At 32.7% G+C, this 13,349-nt stretch overlaps 1 protein-coding gene across 3 annotated transcripts in view; it reads right to left on the bottom strand.

Moving 5' to 3' along the window:
• The window catches only part of flt1 (fms related receptor tyrosine kinase 1), a 170,924-nt gene that overhangs the window by 108,466 nt on the left and 49,109 nt on the right, over window positions 1–13,349 (bottom strand). For all 3 annotated transcript variants that reach the window (XM_051926511.1, XM_028799484.2, XM_051926512.1), the window contains exons 9-10: window positions 10,204–10,373; window positions 4,203–4,359 (exon numbers count right to left, since the gene is read on the bottom strand). In XM_051926511.1, coding sequence (XP_051782471.1) covers window positions 4,203–4,359; window positions 10,204–10,373 — 327 coding nt within the window. The remainder of the gene's footprint in view (window positions 1–4,202; window positions 4,360–10,203; window positions 10,374–13,349) is intronic.

Raw genomic sequence — 13,349 nt, 5'->3', positions numbered from 1 at the left:
TCGCTTAAATATGTTTCATGGCAGGTGTATTGAAAAAGTTTTGAGCTTTGGTAATTCTGTCACTACAAAAATGCATGTACTTTTATGTAGCAACACCTTAGCAAAGGCATCTTTTGGTCTTAATAACACATAGCATTAGTAAAGTGGTTGTTAACCTCCGTGCAGGGTGGCATGCTAAGAGCCTTTAATATGCTGGTAAAATTACTTGTGAATATGTAGGATTCACGTTTTATATTGAAGTATGCAATATCAAGAGAAATGTGTCTCCTTTAAGCCACCTATGATCATTCTAAAGGGAAGCTGTTTTAGTGGGCCACTTTGCAGAGAAGAATAACCACTTTAGCGTTTCTTTTAAGTGTGATTGAGATGTATGTTTTGCCCATATTGGTATGTAAACAGGCATTTTTTCACTACCTAAACTAAAGTATTCTCTAAGTTTTTGCTTCCTTCAAGGTAAAGCTTATACAGTATGAATGATTCTATTTTTAGAATGTAATAATGCTGGCTTTGTAATTGAACTCACTGTTAACAGAAGTCAGTGAACACAGCAAGTGGAAAAGCTGCAGTAGAACAGAGATTTTTTTTTTTTGTTTTGTTTTTTTTACAGAAAGTAAGCCTCATGCTGTTTTATTTTCAGGAAGAACAAAGAGAGAATAAAAAAATAACTCTGTTTGAATCAGTGCAAAAGTTTTTAATAGTTCTCTTTCATTACATCAACATTAGAAATAAACAATTATTTATAAATTTTAACAAAACAATCATTTGGTTTTTAAATACATTTTAACAACTTGTTAATATTAACCTTAAGCCAATTCACTGTATGAAAAATCTTATTAAATACCCAATTTTATATATTATCTATTATGCTTTTTAATTTTTATTATAAAAAGTAATTTTACTTATATATAAAAAATGGCATGCTGGAATTAATCTTTAGAGATAATATCTCCTTCAGAAGGGAATTCCAGGGATGAGCAGCAAACACGGACTGATTGCAAGTACAATACAATGCAACAAAAAATTAATTTTACACATTTATATAATAAAAAACACATATAATAGAAAATTATTTTGGAACAATGAAGACGTTAAATCAAGAAATCAAAGTTGGAGATTTTGCCTTCTTTCAACTAGCACATAACTAAACTATGTTAAATGCTTTCCCAAAAGAATAACAAAATGAAGCTACATATAGGTTTTAGTAAAGTCCTGAGCTGCTTTACAACATACCAGTTCCCCACACATCTCCTTACCCCATCACAAATAGTTAAAACACAACACCTAAAGATGAACACTGTGCATGACAAGCAATTTCATAATGCATTACAATAGTCAGATATTGCTTTATAAGACCCTGTGTTCTCTTTACGGATCAACAGCAATAAATACTATTAGTACAATTTTTTTTTTTTTTGCAGGAGGGATGCTTATACTAGTGTATTTGTAACATATAATGCCAGTACCAGTTTCACTTGAGGGCTGTTTCAATTTATTTTTCCAAACAATCAGAAAATGTTTCAGACTGCTTAAATAATAAAGTGTGCTTATGCCATACATTTTGATATAATACAAGCACCCATCATATACCTAATATAGATTATTTAGTAAAAGATTTACAAATATTTTATATAACCAAAGTCCTGTTGTTCTAAACATAAATTTAACATTACAATAAACTCCAGTTTTGAAAAGCTTACTTTGCCCCCTCAGTAAAACGAGTACTGCATTGTATACATTACACTTGCTTATTTTTAAAATGTTAATCTGATTAACTCTCTGTAATAATACTTACTAAAATCAAACAGTGAAAATATAACACAATGGCCTTTAACACTTTATCACATTTAGCATATCAAGCTGCAATTCCTTCATTAGTTTAACATAGACATTATTTATCATAATGAAAAATAAGATGCATAGTTGATTGAATTTAATAACATATCTGTAAATCACAGGACTGAGCTCTGAAAATGTCAAATATTACAAAACCAGGATATTAAAGCTTTTTTTAAACCACTGAGCAAGTAAATAACAATAGTGTAAAAATAAGTGTTCCAGAGTACCAAGTAGCAAACATTTGTTAGAAAATAAATCTCTTCTATACATTACTCTGTATATCCAGTAGCACAACATAGTAAAAATTTTATTTAAACTTCAGGCCAAAAATCTCTTTTACTTGAAAAACACTTGTTTGTATCCTATTGTTTCTTATTCATTTTATCAGTAAGCCAGAAGTTGGGGGACTCGAACAAAATGGCCTCTTCCCATTTTGAGAAATTCACAGATTATTATGGCAACTGGTTTTAGCTGGTACAGGGATGTGCAACACTTCAGGTTCACAGCAAAGGCCATCACTGTCACACAAAGTTCAGAGCTGCTAAGATGTGTTGTGCCTGTAAATATGATTGTGTTTTTAAGACTGGAGTGGTGGTGGGGGGGGCTGGGTGTTTGGAGGAGGCTAGTAGGAATTTGGTCTCAAGAATAGATCAAGCTCTTAAGGAAGTAGATTGTGCCACGTTTGAAGAGCAAGAGACAATCATGCTGCTGGGAACCTCCTTATGTGAAGGAGGAAGCTGAACAAGAAGAGGAAAGTCGCGTTCACTCTGATTTCGCACAGGAAGCCAAGAGTACCTCCTGTCAAAGTGAGATAAGAAAGCTCCCATGGCCTGCTCAGGACAAGGCCATCAGTATCAGCTGTAGCTTTTTACTTTCCTTACACGCTGCATAGAGTTTTGGTCTCTTGTTACAGCATGGGTATTAGAAAGGGATAATAAAACTATTTAAAGATGAAGCTATATCAGAATGTAATAGGATAGCCAAAAACATTTATTAATGTTTTATACAAAGACCAAACATTACAGAAAGGGAGGTATTTTCACATAACTATCTATGCAAAAGGGAAAAGGCAGAAATCAATGCTCGGCAAAAAAAAAAATATCTCCACGGAATACGTGCAGGAAAGTGCTATTTCTTTTTTGTAATTCACTGACATTTGTTACAGAATGCCAACAACAGATAATTAATTAAGTGTCAGGTACCAAGAGTGTTATGTGTATTCCATTTATTCTTTTACAATCAGTTGACACTTGTAATTAAACATATATTGTTTGGCCTATGTTACAGGTTGAATGTAACTGTATATAGCAGCTATTTTTTGTAAATCAAGCAGAATACAAATTTTTTGAACTACAATATGTAGGAAAGGTACTAAATCAGTGTCAAATCTTTGATGAAGCATGTGCAGGATTAATTAAGAGTGCAAAGCTATTAAACGTAGACCTTATGTCTTCAACTTGTGTCCTGATGTACTATAACATTTCAAAGGCTAGGAGATGTTCTTACTTTTTAAGGGGTTTTTAAAGTTAAAAGAAAAATCTACCACTTGCCTCAGATTATTTTATAAGCCTATAAATACCTCCCGTCAATACCTGGCACATGACAAAAAATACTTAAGCTGAATACTAGGTACAAATTCTAACCATGATAATCACTGTTTACCCTCAACTTTAAACTCATCATTACAAACATATAGTGCATGTCTGTATATAAAGAAAGACAATGCAAACATGCCATCATAAATAAATAAATTAAACTAACTAGCCATTTATCATATATGTTAATTTCACCTGCCCACATTTGCATTAATCATTAGAATGACAGCAATCCACAACAAGTTATGGGGAATGATGAATGTGAATTTCTGTTTTGAGGTAACAGGCTTATATACTAGAAATAATTGCTCCACAATTTTTCAACGTTGGAAACATCAGTAAAGTCTGTTGGAGAAAACTTGTTATTTTCAAGAGACTCTTACATGGGAGAACACCCATCCACTTCGAAATATGCGGCATCAAAAAAATCCACATAGAAATGCAGCCCAAAGTACATGTTCAGTAAATGCTACTGGCTGAAACAGGGTACAAATTCAAACACTGTAAATGTCCATCTTCATGTAAAAATTCAGAAACTCGAGCATTGCGCTTGCTAACTAAACGAAGTCCAGCTGCAAAAATGCAGATGTGTATCTATTTTTTTCAGTCCTGGATTGTATAAAAAAATACCATAATCGTCGTAATAAAATGCTCGGTCTGGATCCTCCAGAATAACAAGTCACAGTATCACCACTACTGCATCGCAGTAGATTCATGGTTAAACATTCATATAAAAACAGGAAGATGAGCAGCAAAACTCAAAGCACTTACAGTCCTTTAGAGTTATTCCTAGTGCATGGATGCCAACCCCACTGGATTCTGGGTGGAGGAGAGCCATAGGCGGTACAAATCAGAGTTTGCTTGCTGCCCACTAAGTAGATTCCAGGATCATGAAATGAAACTGCTTTTTCTCCAATTTGTGGCTTCACTAAAAGCGGGAAATGAAAGAAAAAGAAATAAACTATAGTTGATGCATTATTTAGGCATTATTTTATAATTATTATTTATAGTTAATAACCTTTTAAATGTTATAAAATTGCAATCAGTTTCCTGGTATACACATATACACTTCATACTGTGGTATTATATCCTATTAGCTAAATAGTATTCACAGCACTGTGAAAACAAAGAGTGAACCTAAAAACACTCACTTAATCAAAAGCAACAACAGGCTCTGATATAGCCAGTGTTGAGATGAATCTCAACAATAAAATTCAGTTTATATTCAAATTTTCTGCAGAAATAAACTATGGTAAAAAAAATAAATCCTATGGAAATCACATATACATTTCAACATAAATTACAAGTAAAACTAAAATTTTGTTTTATTGTATTTACTTTGGATTTCATATGATTCTAAAGCAAGCTACTGTATCACACTACCTCAAAATTGCTTGATGAAATCAACAGCGACATCTTTTTTAGGGCACACAGTTAATATACTGTAATCAAGATTTGACTTGAGTGGTATAAGTGTTAGGCTGTTATCAAAAATATGAAAATGTATTTGTTTTCTTAATACATTTTTTTTGAAATTCAGATCTGAATATTCATGTTCATTATAAAATGTTTTAAAGCCAAAGTCTATGATTAATTATAATATCGTTGTATCAAAGAGAGGTGGGAGGGGGAGGGGAAAGCTTCAATCTACTATTCCAAACCAGGAATTCATAATGGTTATACCAATAATGACCTTTCAGACTTGGAAGTCACTGCAATGCATTTTTATAAGCTTGTGTGTCCTGCATATGTCATTCCACTGGCATTAATCAATTTATCATTGATCATCATCGTATATATCAGATACTGACTACTGCAGTAACTACAGTATGTATATTGTGACAGTTGTGCAAACTGTCATGACTACAATTGGTCAGATTGTCACCAGTTTGATTATATAACCAAAGTTAAATAATGGTAGAACAATGATAGTACCTTAATTTACAAACTCCATTTCCAATTAGAAAAAACTTTAAACTAAGATAGCACAAAAAATACACACATATACAGAGCAATTCAAAATGAAAGAGCAGATTTCAAAAATGTATTTCAAACAAACTGTACAAGACAGAAACACATTCCGCACATCACTGGATAGAGGAAAGTTCAAAGTTTGTTTCTATGGTCACTATGAGCACCATGTGTAGCGCAACAATCATCAAAACGGTAGACCATTTGTTGCCACACACGAGTCAACTGGTCCCTAGTTACTGAATTCACAGCTTCCTCAATTCGATGTCGCAAATTTTGAAGATTAGCGAGCATAGGTGGAACAAACACTTTTTCTTTAATTTACCCCCATAGATAAAAATCACATGATGTAAGGTCTGGAGACCTGAGAGGCCATAGATGATGAGCAAGATCTTGTTGTCCACCTCTTCCAATCCATCTTCCTGGAATGGTGTCGTTTAGGTAACGCCGGACCTCCAAGTGGAAATGAGGCGGGGCACCATCTTGCATGAAAATTAAGTAATTTGAATCTTCTTGAAGTTGAATTTTTAAACTTTGAAATTTCCTCTATCCAGTGATGTGTGGAATGTGTTTCTGTCTTATACAGTTTGTTTGAAATACATTTTTGAAATCTGCTCTTTCATTTTGAATAGCTTTCTATTTTAGCAATATTTAAGGTGGTAGCTGTAGTAACACAAAAACAGCAATAGAACTCAGGAATTTAAAAAATATTGAGACAGTGGAAGTTCTAAGCAAATCTCAATGGGAAATACTGTATGTAGCTTGAGAAAGTCATGAGGAGGTGACAGAGTTCATTTACCATGCCTAAAGTTTTTCAGACTAGTATTTTCCAAGAGTAAAGATCAATAATAACAACAGATAGTTGCAACTGACCAAACAACCAACATCATTCTCTGTGCTTTGAAAGCCTTAATATTTGAATGAATGGAGCAAAATGCAAAAAAAAAAAAACTACCAGTTATATGTGATCCTGTGGATAAAAACAGCTTGTGGATAAAAGGGTCAAAAGAAAATGCTGAGAATAGTATAAGACAACAGACAAGTCACAGACATGCAAATCAAATCTAAATGGCCTCTCAAAATTTACTACTTATTTAGCTACTGACTGCTATAACTAGCTTAAGATGAAAAACATGAAAGCACATGTTAACTGGGTAAAGAAGCTTTAAAACTGGACTGTTGAGGAGTAGAAAAAAATTCTTGGGCAGAAGAATCTAGGTTTCTTTTGCATCATATTGATAAATGATCAAAAATAGGCAAAGGCAACATGAGCCCACAGTGTCAACATTATAGACAGTAGCAGTGAGATGGTGGCTCCTGATAATCACTGAAAAAAGACTCATCAACAAGGTGTATCTGAACATTACTATTGACCAAGTTAATCTCTTCATGTATACAGTTTTATCTGCACTCAAATGGACACTTCCCAACATGATAATGTAGCATGTCACAATTCATGTATCATGACCAAATGATTTGGGGAGCATTACAGTATTTTTTTTATTTAGGTGGACTACATGGTTCGCAGATCTCCACCCTAATGTACATCTTTGGGAAGAGGTGAAAAGGGCTGGTCACAACAAGGCTGTCCAGCCATCCAATTTACAGCAATTTCACAATGTAATAATTTCTACATGGATTCCTGAGAAATCCATCCATTAATATACTCGTAAAATCCATGCACAGGCAAATTCATGCTGTTATGAAGATGAAAGAAGGCATAACACACTGCTAGATACTTGTATCTAAAAAATTGGCAACATAGTTTACCACAGTGATAAAAGCTTAGAAATTAAAATTCTCAACAAATATGGACAGAAGTTAATACAAAAAACTGTCATTAAAACATACATCCATTTTCTAGTAGTTTTTATTACTTAATCCGGAGTTGTGGGGGGTACTGCCCATGCAGGCAACAATGGGGACAAAGTGGGAATGAGTACTGTATGGGGATCCTCTTCACACTTATGTGCGCATCTCAAACTCTCTTGTACTAGGACACATTTCAGTTGCTAGTTATTAAAATTTCTTTTACTTAGGTTAGAAGTACTTTCTATCAGACACAGCAACCTAACAAACTACATCACTGATTAAGTCAGAACTAAAAATTAAAGTAATATTTACGTTGTGACAACAGATGTATTAAAATAAAAAGTCACTTTTCATATTTTCCACACTCAAAAAAAGTGATATTTTCAAAGTAAAAAAAAAATTATTTTGTGTTATAATGAAAAATGCTTTCAAGTAAGGATATGCTAATAATAGACAACAATTAGTAAAATGACAGCCTCTAGCATCGGGCAAATAACCACACTTGTAAACTGGTAGTAGATGTCAGAAATTCATTTCCTGGCAGAATTCTTTCATTTAAGTAGTGAATCACATACTTTGGGACACTAGCGGAAATTAAAGGGAAGTGTATTTAAGGCAGAAGGCAGGAAACACTTCTTCACAAAAGAATTATAAGAATATGGAACAAACTACTGAGCCATTTAGCCTAAGCGATAATGTTGACAGCTTTCAAAAACAATTGGGATGGGACATTAGGGGCAACTTAGCTTCCAACTAGGTTAAGGGATCTGGAGGAATAAGTGGCCTCCTTTTGTTTTTAAAACTTCTTATGTTCTAACTGTGTCAAAAAGCATTTCAGTGCTTAATGTCTATTGGTGCATGTTTACAATATGTTTTGATCAATGTCACACACTATCCTATAATCGGGTATGAATCAGGTAATTTCACAGATGAGAACACTGAAAAAGCAATTTCTAGCTGGTAGAATGTAGCATTTGTCAACTGATCAGCAATTCTGTGTCAAGAAACTCAATGATCCTGCACTCTGATAAATAAATATTAAAACATTTATTTTTTAGTGTTTTAGATATTAATTTCAACTGTCAATGATATTAAATTTGCACTGCATTCTAGTGATAAAATATAGAATATACTTTTTTTCTGGCTGCAACATAAATGAATAGAAATGTTGCAACTGAAAGGCAAATAATAGTAAACAAAGAAGAAAAACACCAAATCTAAAAGCGTACATGGCAAAAATATCAAAAAATCTATTTTAAAACTAACAATGTTTGAATTCATATATTTTTATCTTTCTAGTTAAATACAATACTGAAAAGTCTGAAAGTTTCACCACCTGTCTACAACTGAACATTAAAAAAAATATTGATTTTAATTTGACAATAAGTATACAACCCTAACACTTCTTTTTATTCAAAAGAACTACAAATACACAAATAATTACATTATTAAAATAAGAATTATAAATATTTTTGCCATCCATCCATTTTCTATTCTGTTTATTGAGTTCATGGTCACAAGGGGGCTGGTGCAACACTGCAGTAAAGGGCTGCCCTATCTTTTACATGAATGTATCATATACATGCATTTATTGTTATTTTATTGTTGCTTGAAATCTCAGTTAGTGGACACTGCACATTTTAATGCACTTTTTATATGACATTACCACCAATTAAACTGTCAAAATACAGTAGTAATTGGTGTTTACAATTATACATGAATGTTATGATTAAACACAGTTTGTATTCTATTTCACATTTACTTTTGCATTCAATGACATGGTTGTGTGTGTATTTAGGGGTCTGGTACCATGTCTAATTAAATTCTGTTAATTTTGCTTTGCACCCTCCCCCACCATAACCTATCGTCTGTAGGGAAGAAACGAAAACTTTAGATTCGTCAAAAATTTCGATCTCCAGTTTTCAACAGATCTTGACGTTTTAAAGTCCCCTTATACCAAAAACATCAATATCTCAAAGATGGGTAGTTGTCTGTTTCTGTGTGTGTATCTGTGTGTCACAGTTTCTTGAGGGCGGTCTAGAGCTAAAATGGCTGGACAAAAAAATACCAAACTCGAAACTTAAGCCTGTTATGAAATGATGATGTGCCGATTAGTTTTTGAGCCAAATTGTGCAAAAGAAAGTGGAACTCTAGAGGAACCCACAAATACCATAATTCTGCAATTAATTATGAATTCTCATCAATTGTTATTGGAATGTCCTATTTTATGATCAGAAAAATCAGCATCAGAGCAATAAATATTTACTAAAATGTTATAGAATAGTTCAGGTAACTTGGTTCCTAGGGTGCAAAACCTACGCTCACGTCTGATGTTTTTGTTTTTGATTGGGTTTTCACTTAGTTAAAATAATTTGTGTTAATTCCATTGTAATATGCCACAGTTTTGTTTTTACAAGGGTGCTGCTATTTTGTGAACTGTTAATTTATTGTTGCTACCTTGATTATTACCATGTGACAACAGGCAGTGTACAACATGTATTGTCATAATTGCCTTAATGTAAAAGTCAGTGTTATGCACTTCCTGGTTGTTCAAGATCATGTATACGGTAATTCTCATTTATTCATTTATTTTAAATTAAGGTTAATGATCTTTTGGTAATATATGTTTTAACTTCAATTTCTGTTTAGTGTTTATGGTTTGGTGATCAGTATGTTTCTGAAAATTACACAGTTCATAAACATCTTTTTACTACAAATATTGTTTAGCACTTAGGATTTTGATACACAGTTTAATCTTTCGGGTTCTACTCCTTACCGATTTATCAGCAGTGTTTTAATTTCTTGGTTCTTTATTATCACTTTGCATTAGTATAATGGAAAGGATAGTAAAAAAACATGTGAAAATAATTAAGGAGAACCTTAACTCTGCTTTAATTTAAATAACTAATGATACAATTGTGAATGGTTAGTTTCTGAAAAAAAAAAAAAAAACAGACAGAAAATTACTTCTGATATGTGCCTCACTTACCATTAACTGCAAGGGAGACTGTTAGGTTTTTGTAAATTTTGTATTGATGAAGTTCCAACAAAATGGTGTAATTCCCAGCATCTTCTTCTGTAACGTCTCTAATGATTAAGGAATATCCATCAGTCTTGTATCGTGCACATTTTTCATCAGCAGCTATGCCATCTTTAAACCTTTTTAGATAATATGAAATAGATAAAACCAAAATTAGGATAAACACATTTTTGTGAAATTAATAGGCACTGTATTAACAAATACTGTATTTTAGTGAACTCAAATGAAAACCAGGCAAATAGTTACTAGTCAATCACAAATAATTATGTTTCAATTAAGTGAAATCATAAGATTTTAAGTTTTGATAAGGAGTCGAGAGAATGTGTTCTATTTACTCAGTGAGAACACTTGTCACCCTCCTTAGGAGAGCATATTTTAAAATATTGTAACAATGATTTCATGTGACAGGAGAAACTCAGATCCAGAAGAATGAATGTAGATTCCATTCTGGCGCATGGAACAGTAAACTAATTCTATATCTTTCCATTAATATTTGAGAATACTTGGAGACTGTCAGTCCGTTTTGAATGTGTTTAAGAACTGGCGATAGATAGATAGATAGATAGATAGATAGATAGATAGATAGATAGATAGATAGATAGATAGATAGATAGATAGATAGATAGATAGATACTTTATTGATCCTGAGGGAAAGTTAAGGATGCTTATGGAAGATACTACAAGAGTATGTTTTTGTATCCCTGTTTTCTGAAGGTGAGAGATGGTGTTAAGTAAACTAGGTGTCAAAAATAACAGAACATTCCTGCAGGTCGAGGAGGAGACTATAAGAAGTTATATTTGATAACTAAGAATTTTGAGGAACATGGACTACTTACAGAATGTGGCCTATGATCTGGCAGTAATAGAGCTTTAAATAATGCATGCAAAAATGGCAAGCATATGCAAAAATAAGGTTACATTTGCAGCAGATGCCAAAACTGCTGGAACATGACATTATTAACAACATATGATTTTGAATATTAAATAGCATATCGTGGGTCAAAAACAAAGGACACCCAACTAAAATTGTTGCTAGAGAACTTTTTGCACAACTTTTAGGTTCTAGTTAACACTCTGCTTTCTTCATGTCAAAAAAATAACATTACTGCTAGTGGACTATTTGCACACCCTTTAGGTTCTTTGACCACACATCTGACAAAGAATCATGCAAGAATATTATTAACCTGGAAAAAGGTGTACTGCCCTGGCACTGTTAAGTAAGAATAATAAAATCCCATTAAATTCCTAGGAGTGTTAAATAAGATCTCATGCAGTTTATCTGAGAAAAAAATGTGTAACCTTATTTGTGTAAAAGAGGTGAAAATATATGATGTGACAGGGTAAACGGTTAAATGAAAAGTTAATATGATATGCTTGAAATTAGGCCAACTAGCATATACAGCAAGTGCTAACTGGTGTTCATTCAATAAATCAGAAAAAAAAAATTTGTTAACTTGGGCGGCTTTTACATAATTTTAGATTTTGTCCAAAAAGTATTTTGCATCATATTATTATTTGTAATACACGAGGAAATCAAGAATGAGCAAATATATTTATAAACAGTGATATGAAAAAGTATGTTTTGAAGGTATTTAAAAAAAGGTTAACATTTCATAACATCGAGAGAGGTGTAAATCATTATTTAACATGTAAAATACATAATATAACTAGTCAATAATTGATACAAGATGCCGGTATTTTTAAAGAAGCTTCTGTGGCAAGATTGATGTTAAGTCCTGGAATTATTTAGATACATTCTATTACCATCAATTCATGTTTCACTTGGCAGAAGAAATGGGCACTGTTTTTCTGTGATTGGTATCATATTGTGTAACAATATTCTAACTTTTCTGAAGTTGAAGATGTTTTTACCTGAATAAAATTAAATACCGGCTCTACACTTGCAACAGACAGCTTATCTATCTATCTATCTATCTAAAAAGAAACAAGTTACTAAATAAAATCTAGCCATTATTATCAGCGCTTGCATTCTGTACCTATGTTATCTTTGGCAGGGTTGCAGTGATTCTTTCAGAGCCATCACAAGTCAAATACTTGTAACACGCTTCTGATTCACAATGATAATCACAGAAGACAAAAAATGAATCTTATTAGGCCACAAAAATACATGAAATACATGTATTACAGTAATCAGGACAATAAAACAAATGGCAGTTTTGTTAAAAAATGAGCAAAAGACAATAACCCAATCCCAAAATAAGTTTTAGGTTAGGTTTTTACTGGAAGTCAGAAATGTATTGGAGCATATAAATAATTTAATATAAACATAGTATATATATTTGGATATGTTTTACTCTTCTAGTGGGAGCTACTTTTATGCAAATTACAATTACAGTGGCAGTTTTAACTGTTCCAGGAAGACTTCTTCTTGCAATGCTACAGTGCCTTAGCAGATTCAGGAAATGGATAGTTAGATGGGTTTTTGTCAGTGCTTGATAATCATGCTTTCTTCAGTAATCTAATTTTGGATAATGACAGTTTGCGTGTTGTCTTTTAATCTATCACTCCATGAAAGAATAATGCTTTCAAATATCTATTGGAGACAAAACACTTCCCAATTTAATATGCACTCTCTATTGTTAACTTAATACTAATTGCAGTAAATTCTCTTACAGTTCAGCTCATATAGAAGAAACACATGTGGTCTGGGTAAATCACCAGTGATTTCTGGGATATACCAAGTTATTTCTTACAATTGCTTATGTTACACAGTATGATACCAATCACAGTAAAACAGTGCCCATTTCTTCTGTCAAGTGAAACATGTACCCTAGCTTTTTTGGCAACAGTTTAGTTGGAATTACCATAAAGAAGAAGAATATATTCACTAAAAACAAAATGCAAAAGGAGAAACTGAAAGACCTATGAATCAGAATGCTATGGTAAAATATGCAACACTACCTATGCCAGTAAAACAATTTTGATTTCTGTGGAGACAGTATGATGAAGTAGTGATCAGCTACAGGCCTAGTAACTATCTATGTGGTGTTTCCATGATCATATAGTGTTTCTGAATATTTCAGTTTTCTCTCACATCTCAAAGAGATGCTGGTTAGGTTAAATATTAATTATAA

This window comes from Erpetoichthys calabaricus, chromosome 4 (assembly GCF_900747795.2).
Source record: "Erpetoichthys calabaricus chromosome 4, fErpCal1.3, whole genome shotgun sequence".
NCBI classification, from domain to species: domain Eukaryota; kingdom Metazoa; phylum Chordata; class Cladistia; order Polypteriformes; family Polypteridae; genus Erpetoichthys; species Erpetoichthys calabaricus.
Note: the sequence above shows the minus strand (reverse complement) of the source record. Positions and strands in the feature narration are given on the sequence as shown.